General features: G+C 65.5%; 1 protein-coding gene across 4 annotated transcripts in view; it reads left to right on the forward strand.

Annotated features, from left to right (window-relative positions):
* The window catches only part of ELFN1 (extracellular leucine rich repeat and fibronectin type III domain containing 1), a 65,272-nt gene extending 54,676 nt beyond the window's left edge, over positions 1-10,596 (forward strand). For 3 of the 4 annotated variants that reach the window (XM_074345521.1, XM_074345522.1, XM_074345523.1), the window contains exon 3: positions 7,032-10,596. In XM_074345521.1, coding sequence (XP_074201622.1) covers positions 7,275-9,737 — 2,463 coding nt within the window. In that variant the 5' untranslated portion in view covers positions 7,032-7,274 and the 3' untranslated portion in view covers positions 9,738-10,596. The remainder of the gene's footprint in view (positions 1-7,031) is intronic. The other variant, XM_074345524.1, reaches the window with a different exon arrangement.
* The last annotated feature ends 326 nt before the right edge of the window (positions 10,597-10,922 follow it).

Raw genomic sequence — 10,922 nt, forward strand, 5'->3', positions numbered from 1 at the left:
CACTGCGCACAGCCCTGTGTGGGCTCCAGGCTTGGGGACTTGGGGACTCTGGGGCGGGGCACGAACCTGCGTTTTTAACAGGCAGGGGTGGAGGCGGCTGCGTTCCACTGACCTCGCTTGGGGAGAAGTGTGACTTTCCGGCCAAGCGAAGGGCTTTCCCTCTCTGAGTCTGTTTTCCCATCCATCTAACTGAACTTGCCTCCCTGGGCCTGGGAGAAGATCAGTACGCAGTAGGCACTCGGTCCATGAGGATCCTGGGGGAAACAAGAGGTCGCCTGTGTTTGTGCAGCCTCTGGATGGGCAGGGTGAGGGCCCCCAAGGCTCAGCGGGACCCTGTGGGCCACCCAAGGTCACCTGGCAGGTGTGTCAGGCCCTCGGCACCGTCCTGGGCCCCACTGGACCCAACCCTGTGGCCAAGTCCTGAGCGTCCAGCCCTGCTGAGTCAGCACTGCTGGACCACCCACAGCAGGCGCCCGCGCCAGCCTCCTTGGACACGTAGGGAGGGAGCGGGAAGGGGGCCAGGTTCTCGGTGGGTGGGGAGCCTGGGGCAGCCCCCACTGGTCCTCCTGTGTGTGCACCTGGGAGGGCGGCTTGCTGAAGTAGAACTTGCAAGGGTGTCCAGCCGGCCTGCTTGTTCCAACCACACTGCCTGGAATCCCTCCCCTGTCCGCGAGGCCAGGGGGCTGCAGGGGAGGAGATGAAGGTTGACCACCCCGGAGCCTGCTGGAAGCCTCCATAAGCTAGTCATGTCGGCCTCGCTGTAACCCTGTCAGGGGAGCTACCATGCCGATCCATCTCCATTTGACAGAGGTGGAAACAGAGAGGTAAGTGACTTGCCCAAGGTCACACAGCCAGAGTGTGGTGGAGCCAACATCCACATCCTGGCCCAGGACTCTACAGCCCGAGGTGGCTCTGGGCCCCTTTCAGGCGGGCAGGCCGCCCTCACGTGCCCGTCAGGCCGCGGGCTCTGCGGCAGAGCGGGCTGCAGAGGCAGGCGAACGTTAGTAAACATGGTCTATCGGCAGAGCGTTGGAGAGGTGAGGAGTTACCATCTATTACTTCCCCAACGTCCCTGCCTCCCCCAGGTGCCCAGCCCTTGGCCTGCCTCCCTCTGGAGGTGGAAAGTTCTCTCCATCAGCAAAATCCACAGCCTGGCCTCAGCCTGGCCCCAGCCCAGCCCTGGCCTCTCGTCTGGGCCAGGTGACTGGGGGAGGCATAGTATTTTTAGGCAGATGTGCTCCGTCCCAGCACGGCCGCGGTGATTATGCAGATCCAGCCATAGGAAGTTTAAAAGCCTGGAACCACCATATTTCTTGACTTCATTAGTGGCGACGCAGGCTGCAGGGCTGCTGGGGCAGATGGACATGGTGCCAGCCCCTTCGTCCCCTTGGCGACAGGGGCGTGTGTTCCCTGCAGCGTGCATGCATGCGTGCACGCAGTCAGGAGACGTCGTGGGCCCTTCGGGGGCACCTGGCTCCCCCACTGAAGGTGGCAGGTGGGGATGCTGAGGCCTGGAGGGGAACTGGGGAAGCCCCAGGGCTTGGGCGTCTCCTCTGGCTGGGGCTCGCACCCTCCCCCTGCACAGCGGTCCCCTGCCCCAGTGCTGGGCCCCTCGGGAGGGGCCGCAGAGACCAGGCTCCTGCCCTGGCGCTCGGGGCCCTTTTGCGCTGGCCCCGCCTCCCGCCGGGGCATCACCCTGGTACCACCGCCCACGTGTAGGACGCCCACGCTCCCTGGAGGGCAGGGCCTCCTGCCTCCACACTGCTGCATACACCTGTCTCTAGGACACCCGGCGCCCAGCTTCTTTGCCTCATGAACTCCTACCCGTCTGCTAGGACCCACCACACGGAGGCCCAGCGAGCGCCTACCTCTCCCTGCAGGCCCGGGCAGGGCCAGATGCTGCCAGGGCAGCTGGGCCTCCGTGTGCCCACCCCTCCCAGCAGGTGCTTGCTGAGACGCCAGCTGAGTGGCTCCGGCGGGCTCACCCCACCCGGCTGACTCGGCGCTTGACAGGCGCTTTCGCTCTCGGGGCCCCGGGCTTCTCACCTGGCGCCCGGAGGCCGTGGTGTCCCTGTCCCTCGCCGTGTAGGGCACCGGCGAGGTTTAAAGGCGGATGGCGCCGCAGGTGACCTGCTGGGCACGACTGCTGTGGTGCCGACGGCCAGGGACAGCCTCCCTCCCCTCCCCCAGGTCTCCAGTGGCCTTAGGCCGCACTACTTCCAGTAGCCCCCTGACACCTGGGCACTGCCAGACCCCCAGGTGTGCGCACTTGTAGACACGTGGGGCAAACACCGGCACGTGTGCACACATGGACCCGGCCACTTCAGGCAGCCCTGCGTCCGGGGGAGCCCCTGCCTCGCCAGCTGTGACCTGAGACCCTGAGCTGTTCTGCTGACGGAGGGCAGCGGTGTGGCAAGCGGTGACCAGGCCAAGTCCAACCTGCCAGGTGGGAAATAACCCCATTTGAAAGATGGGGAGACCGAGGTCGTCTCCCCTCGGTGACAGGAACTCACTGTCAGAGCCCGGGGTCACATCCAGGCCCTCCTTGTGACGTGGCCCGGTGGGCCCCAGGCTGTGGTTCTCCCTCTAAGGAGTGAGGTCATCATCATGTCACCTCAAGGGGCTGTCATGGGGAATCTGGGCAGAGACCCCAGTGCAGCCTGGTGTCCAGCAGGGCCACCAGGGCCACGTGCTTGGGGCTCTGTCCATCCAGGTCGGGGGCACTGGGGGAGCAGAGCCCCTGGGTGTTCAGGTGGGTGTTGTGCGGAGTGAGGATGTCAGACAGACACACATCTCTGCTCCATTGGTGGGTGGGGATTTGCAGAGCAGGGGTGGCTGGGGCAGCTGTGGCCCTCCGGACGGCGGTGACCGCTCCCACTGGCCTGACACACACAAAAGGAGACACGTTTGTGAGAAACCACCAGCCGGCATTTTTACCCCCGTTTTGCAGACGAGCCCCGGCTGGTGCCCCGTGTAGTCTGAATCTCCAGGATTTGGGTGAGAGGAAGGGGCAGGCCTCTTCTGATCAGACAGCAGAAAGGAAGAGCTTCCAGGAGAGGGCACGGCGGGGTGGGGCCTGGCAGCCAGGAGGAGGAGGGGCAGGGGCTGAGGGCCTCGGGGTGAGGAGAGGTGAGGCTGGGGGGCTGGCGGGTCCCCGTGCGGGGGAGCGGCTGCCATCGGGGCTCTGGGTGGGGACGGTGGGCTCCTGTGACGGCTCTCCAAGGTCCCTCTGGCTGCAGGGGGTGGGGTGGGGGAGGATCCCAGGAGATGAGGTGGGACCCACGGGCTTCTTCGCAGCACGGGATGGAGGTGGCTTGGACCAGGGTGGCCACGGCGGGAGTGGTGGGACGTGCAGATGGCAGACACGTTTGGAGGCGGCGCTGACGCTGTTGCTGGAGGACTGGTGTTGGGGCCGCGAGAGGGAGTCTAGGTCCCACACTGATTTTGGGTTTGAGGCACGTGGTGGAGGGTGAGGCAGGAAAAGCGGAGGGACTTGGAGAGGAAGCAACTGCGTCTGTGAGTCTGCGGTCCAGGTTGGCAGGACAGGCCAGTCGCACGGAGAGAGCATTAAAGCCACGGGCAGGGAGCAACCACCCGTGTGAGGCAGGCTGAGGACGGAGCCACAGGGACCGTCAGAGGTCAGGGTGCGGAGAGGGGCCAGCAGAGGGGCCAGCGGCCAGTGGAGGAGAGGCGGCGGCTCAGAGACCCAGAGCAGAAAGTGGTTCTGGAAGGAGCGGCCAGTTACCTGGGCCACGTGCTGCCGAGGGGCTGCAAGGGATAAAAATAGGACTGTGCCCTTCGGTACTGGTGAGACAGAGGTCACCGGTGACCTTGATGGAGCCAGCGCAGGGCATGGGGGGTGGACGCTGCCCTGGAGGGGCCGGGGGTGGAGATGGACCTGTGGGCAGTCGTCTTGAGGAAATCTGCGGAAGAGGCAGGGAGAGGGGCATGGCCTGAGGTGTTCAGGTCAAGCTGTCTCTGCAGAAGGTTCTAGAACTGTCTGATGCAGCAGCCACCAGCAAGTGCCCAGTAGCCGCATGAGCCCAGCGGCTGCCCGCTGGATGGCGCACGTGTGAACGCCGCCTGCACCATCGCAGAGTCTGCGGGCGCTGTGTGCGGGCGGGGGAGTGGGAGGGAGGCCGCGGGGACACAGGTGAAGCGCGGGGCCGGAGGCTGGCGGGGGCAGGTGCGGGCAGGGACCCAGGGCCTGTGCCTCCCCCGTGACAGGATCCTGGGTCTTGGGTGGCAGGTGGGGGGGACAGGGCCCTGCACCCCGCCGTCCCCGCACCTGCACTGCAGGAATCCTGGAAACAGCCGCTCAGTGAGCGGCGCGTGGTATACAAGGGGCAGAGTGTACGAACACGGGAGGGGTGAGCCGTGGGACGGGGTAGTGACAGCGTGGGCCAGGGTTCCTGAGTGACCCAGTGACTTGTGAGCCCACAAGAAAAGGGCTGTCCTGGTGTCCATTCAGAACCTTTCTGGGGTGTATCTGCCAGTTCCCTGGGCAGCGGTTTCAATGGGGCTCCCAGACCTCAGGGGGCTTCTAGCCCCCACACTTTGGGAGGGGGTCAGTGCCGACACAGTGGCCCCAAGGGGGCTCAGAGAGCTCAGTCCCTGCAGCTGGACGGAGGAGGCACCTGCTGGACCTGCCAGAGGCGCCGTCCCCGCCGGGAGGACAGGCTGACTCCTATGTGCACTTAGACAGGGTCCCCTGCTCCCTGGGCCCTCAGAGTCCCCTGTGTAATGTGGCATGTGGGACAGGAACTTGGGGGTCCCTGCAAGGCTGAGATCATGGGGGCAGAGGTGACTCTTTCTGAGGGTGGCGGCCACACCAGCAGGGGGACAGCAGAGTGGCCAGGGCTCTGTCCCCCCAGGCCTGGCACCAGGCCATCCCAGAGGTACCCACAGGGTGCCAGAGCACAGGTTCCCAAACTCTCACACGGGGCGGGGGGTTGGGGGTACGTGGTGGCACCAGTCAGGATGGGGAGGGGAAGAGGCTGGGGCCGGCCCGGCCTGCACACCCTGTGCCTGGGTGGAGCTAATCTGAAGGCACGCAGGTGCATGGACCGCGCTGGCGCCCCCATGCACACGCAGCCCTGCAGCCACCCCTTAGCCGACCCAGCAGTGGCCGCCTGGTGCGCAGGTGCCCTGGGAGTGGGGCAGGGAGCGAGGCTGGGCGCTCCGGGCCTGTCCCCCTCCCTGCCCGCGCTCGCCTGTGATAAGGGCTCTTTAGGCCCTGTAATCCTCCTTAACTTGACTTTGGGTTATTTTGAGCAAGAGATTAAAGGTGATTACCATCAGCCTTGCGGAGGCGCCACACTTCCTCGATGGTCCTGCTGCTCCCCTCCCCGCAGTCCAGAGGCCTGGAGGCAGGAGCCAGACTCTGATGGTGCCCCCACCACTGTCCCCCAAACTCTGCCTCAGATGCACTTGCAGTCAGATGAATGGGGACGGGCCTGCCCAGCTGCCCCCACTGGTCGGCCTGCTCTCGACCTCCTGGGAGCAGGGTGTCTGGCATCCTGGGGGGATGGGGCAGGTACACGGTGGGGAGGGAGGGGCGCACAGGTCAGCACTGCTACTCCCCGTGGGATCACAGGTTTCATATCACAGGATGGACCAGCAGGGACCCCAGCTTCTCCCTGTAGGCTCCCTCCTTAGGGGAGGGAGACCTAAGCAAACCCTGACCTGCCCCTGGAGACATACCGGTTGGGCCCAGAGAGGCCCAGTGCATTGCGGGATGTCACACAGCAACCTGGGGCCAAGCCCTTGATGCGATCCGCCAAGGCTCACCCGGACCTATTCTGATCTCTCCCCTGTCCTTGAATCAGAGACTCCCCCAGGAACCAGATCAAAACTGTTCTCTATGAAGTTTCCAAAACTGAGGCGGGGGTGGGGGGATCCATTGCACATCATTATTTTTTCCTCCTAATTTAAACCGCCTCAGTGCAGACTAGGTGCAAACGTCAATACCAGTGAAATACACTCAGCTGGCCGCCTGCCAGGCCACAGAGCGGTTACAGGGGCGGCTGTAAATCCAAACAGTAACAAGCAAACACACACTTACTCATCTGTCCTGTGGAAGAAATATGAGGGGCAGAGGGGTGAGTCCCTCAGTCGGGGGCGGGGGGGTGGGCCGGGGGAGGGAAAACCTGCAGTGACCTCCAGCCACAACACCCACCACGCACCCGGCTCCATCCCCCAGTGCTGCCCCGTGGATGCGTGCTGCCCTGGAGCAGCTCGGGGTCTGGTGGGGACGTAGGAGCAGCGAGCGGCGTGTTCTTGTCGCTGCCGGGTCCCGGGGCTGCAGAAGTGTCCTTGCTGGAGCCTGCGGAGGAGGCGGGGTGCCCTCTCTCCTTCCAGGACCCACCAGCACAGGCTGGTGACAGCCTTCAGGTCCCCAGAGCAAGATGGAAAACTGCAGAGACCAGCCAGCCAGCTCATTCAAGGAAGCTGGCCCATGCTGTGCTGGGTCACTCGGCCGGAGGGCACAGACCAGGAGCTGGCTGTCCTGGTGCCTCACTTGAGAGAAGCGCGAGGGAGGATCTCCATGGCCAGCTGAGGACCCTTTGGCTGGGGCTCCGAGCGCCCTCTGCAGGTGGCTGCAGTGCCTCGGCCAGGCCCTCCAAGGTCTTCAGGAGGGAGCAGGGCATTTGTCACACCCGTGTGACTGGCCGGAGCAGCCTCGTCACTCATCCACCAAGCAACTTTAGTCTTGTCCCTGGGCCTCGGTTTCCCCAACTGACAAATGGGCACCTGGTGGTCAATTCCCTGTGGCTGCCATGATACGGCCAAGCAGGGGTTGCGTCTGCTTTGAGAGGAGGCAGCAGCGGGGCTCAGGCTGACCCTACGCTTCCCACCCGCGAGAGTCAGAGACAAGCCCCCCGAGGGCACGGACTGAGCCCTTCCTGCGTGTCCTGCCTCATCGCGGCTGCCCCGAACGCACTTCCACGATGCACCGCGCTGCTTGGCTGTGGCACCCGGGGAAGCCTGGTGCCTCCTGACCGCTCTCTTTCTCCCCTTTGTCTTTACAGCAGGAGCGGCTGGAGCCGTCAGGAAGCCCAGGCTGATGGGGAAGGCGGCCGCGGTCCCGGCCGGACGTGGGTGAACGGCGAGAGGCTGCTGGCCGTGAGGGGGGCGCCCCCGCACCCAGTGCTCGCACCGCCCCGGGCGGCCATGCGGCTTGGGACAGGACACTCCTGAGAGCGCAGGCGTCCTCTCTTCTGTCCCTTCCGGGGCTGCCGCCCAGCGTCCACCCAGGGTCCGCGGGGTCCCCCATGGGGCTGGCCCCGATGGCCGGGTGCCGGGGGGCCGCGCTGTGGGTGTGCGTGGTGGCGGCCGCCCTGCTGCACGCAGGCGGCCTGGCCCGCGGCGACTGCTGGCTGATCGAGGGTGACAAGGGCTTCGTGTGGCTGGCCATCTGCAGCCAGAACCAGCCGCCCTACGAGGCCGTCCCGCAGCAGATCAACAGCAGCGTGGTGGACCTGCGGCTGAACGAGAACCGCATCCGCAGCCTGCCGCACGGGGTGCTCAGCCGCTTCGGCAACCTCACGTACCTCAACCTCACCAAGAACGAGATTGGCTACATCGAGGACGGCGCCTTCTCCGGCCAGTTCAACCTGCAGGTGCTGCAGCTGGGCTACAACCGCCTGCGCAACCTGACGGCGGGCGCACTGCGCGGCCTGAGCAAGCTGGAGTACCTGTACCTGCAGGCCAACCTCATCGAGGTGGTGACGCCCAGCGCCCTCTGGGAGTGCCCCAACATCGTCAACCTCGACCTGTCCATGAACCGCATCCAGCGGCTGCATGGCGCCACCTTCGCCGGCCTGGCCAAGCTGTCCGTGTGCGAGCTGTACAGCAACCCCTTCTACTGCTCCTGCGAGCTCCTGGGCTTCCTGCGCTGGCTGGCGGCCTTTGCCAACGCCACGCAGGCCTACGACCGCATGCAGTGCGAGTCGCCGCCCCTCTACTCGGGCTACTTCCTGCTAGGCCAGGGCCGCCACGGCCAGCGCAGCGTCCTCAGCAAGCTGCAGTCTGTGTGCACCGACGGCTCCTATGCAGCCGAGACCCGCCTAGTGCTGGGCCGCTCCCCGCCGCCGCCCCCGCCGCCGCCCTCCGAGCCCAGCGAGGCCCCCTGCGCCGATGACGAGTGCTTCTCTGGCGATGGCACCACGCCGCTGGTGGCCCTGCCCACGCTTGCCACACAGGCCGAGGCCCGCCCACTCATCAAGGTCAAGCAGCTGACGCAGAACTCAGCCACCATCACGGTCCAGCTGCCCAGCCCGTTCAACCGCATGTACACGCTGGAGCACTTCAACAACAGCAAGTCGTCCACCGTGTCCAAGCTGACCAAGGCCCAGGAGGACATCCACCTGCTCAACCTGTACGCGCTCACCAACTACACCTACTGCGTGGTGTCCAGCAGCTCTGGGCTGCACCACAACCACACCTGCCTCACCATCTGCCTGCCCAAACCGCCCGGCCCGCCGGGCCCAGGGCCCAGCCCGCCCACGGCCACCCACTACATCATGACCGTCCTGGGCTGCCTCTTCGGCATGGTGCTGGTGCTCGGCGCCGTCTACTACTGCCTGCGCCGGCGGAGGCGCCAGGGGGAGAAGCACAAGAAGGCGGCTGCGGCGGCCGCGGCCGGCAGCCTCAAGAAGACCATCCTGGAGCTCAAGTACGGCCCCGAGCTGGAGGCGCCCGGGCTGGGCCCACTCCGGGGCCCCGAGGCCGTGGCCCGCATCCCCTACCTGCCGGCAGCCCCCGGCGAGCTGGAGCAGCACAAGCTGGCAGGGAGCGGGGAGACACCCAAGGCCAGCTACATGGAGGTGCGGGCGGGGGGCCAGGCTGAGCGCGGGGACCGCGAGCTGGGCCGGCCCGGACCCGACAGCCAGGGTTCAGCGGCCGAGATCTCCACCATCGCCAAGGAGGTGGACAAGGTCAACCAGATCATCAACAACTGCATCGACGCCCTCAAGTCCGAGGCCGCCGCCTTCCAGGGCGGCAAGCCCGGGGCCGCAGGAGCGGCCGAGCCGCAGCTGGTGCTGCTGTCCGAGCCGCTGGCCGGCACGCACGGCTTCCTGTCGCCCGTCTACAAGGACAGCTTCAGCCACGGCCTGCAGCGGCACCACAGCACGGAGGCGGCCCCCGGGCCCCCGCGCGCCAGCACCTCGTCCAGTGGCTCAGCGCGCAGCCCGCGGCCCTTCCGCGCCGAGGCCACCGGGCCACATAAGGCGGCGGCGGCAGCGGCGGAGGCCAAGTACATTGAGAAGAGCTCGCCCGCGGCTGACGCCATCCTCACTGTGACCCCCGCGGCCGCCGTGCTGCGGGCCGAGGCCGAGAAGAGCCGCCAGTACGGCGAGCACCGGCACTCGTACCCCGGTTCGCACCCCGCCGAGCCGCCCACGCCCCCCGCGCCCCCGCCCCACGAGAGCCTGGGCGGCCGTAAGCCATCCATCCTGGAGCCGCTGACCCGGCCGCGGCCCCGCGACCTGGCCTACTCGCAGCTGTCCCCGCAGTACCACCACCTGAGCTACTCCTCCAGCCCCGAGTACACCTGCAGGGCCTCCCAGAGCATCTGGGAGCGCTTCAGACTGAGCCGCCGGCGGCACAAGGACGACGAGGAGTTCATGGCGGCCGGCCACGCCCTGCGCAAGAAGGTCCAGTTCGCCAAAGATGAGGATCTGCACGACATCCTGGACTACTGGAAGGGCGTGTCGGCGCAGCACAAGTCCTGAGCCCGCGCCCTCCCCGAAACCCGGGACGCAGGGCGCGCCGGCCCAGCACAAGGCCTGAGCCCGCGCGGCGCCCACACACCCCCCCCCCCCGGAACCCGAGCTGCCGCTGGACCAAAAAGGACAAGACCCACTGTCTGTAGCCCAGAGACTCTCACAGAAACCCAACACACACACACACACACACACTAGCCCAGGGCTTGCAGAGAAGGCGGGGAGGGGGCGCCGACGGTAAGGACGGGACGTGACCCATGGCCGGGCGCGGGCAACTGCCCTGAGACACTCTCACCGGTGTGAGCGGCCTGTCCACACACACACTGTGCGCGCGCACACACGCGACTTCAGAAAACTGTGTCTTAGGGGTGGGGTGGGGGTGGGATTTTTTTTCATTGTCTTTTATCTTTGATTCTTCTCTGCCTTTTTTCTTTTCCTCTCTCTCAATTTTCTTCCGTTTTTAAAAAAAAAAGTTCTCTTAAAAAGATATAAAACACCAGACAGGGACGTGGCCATTGTGGCCACGTGGCTCCTCGCATGATCTCTGTCCGTGGCTTTCTGTGGACTCTGTTCAGTCCGTCTCTTTGTTGCTGCCTCCAGAGGCCACTGAAGAGGGGCAGAGCGGATGCAGGTGGCCCAGGGGGCCTCTGGGGCCCCTTCCTGGAGCCCCATGGGACTCGGGGTGGGGGAGGGCCGTGCCTGCGGACGGCTGGGGGTGGCCGGGCGGGGCGTGGGCTGGGAGGGTGTGCGCCAGCCCCACCCCCACTGTACACTGTCGTCGTCCTATTGTATAGAAAAATATTTCTATATTTGCAATGTTTGCTGTAAAACGAGAAAGAAAAAAAGAAGACTGTCTACTAAAAAGAAAACCTGCAAAGGAAAAAACGTCCCAATGCTTGTTTGTGCCGGGTTCTACTCTGGGATTTCAGGAAGGGCTTGCATTTTCTCTTACGTCTGGTTTAGGGGTGGGGCTGGGGTTACCGGTGGGTCACCACTGAGAACAGGGGGTGACCCCAGGTGACCTCGGGTGGGGGGCGCACAGGGGCCCATGGGCCGGAAGGAGCTGGGGGTGAGGGGTGTGCGTGCGTGTGCGACCGGGGTCTGTGCGCAGACCTGGGGAGCGAGCGGGTGTGAGTGGACGCAGAGCTGACAGGTGGGTGTGCATGGTGGGGCTTTGAATGTGAGTGGCGGGGT

Source organism: Camelus bactrianus, chromosome 18 (assembly GCF_048773025.1).
Source record: "Camelus bactrianus isolate YW-2024 breed Bactrian camel chromosome 18, ASM4877302v1, whole genome shotgun sequence".
In the NCBI taxonomy this organism is placed as follows: Eukaryota; Metazoa; Chordata; class Mammalia; order Artiodactyla; family Camelidae; genus Camelus; species Camelus bactrianus.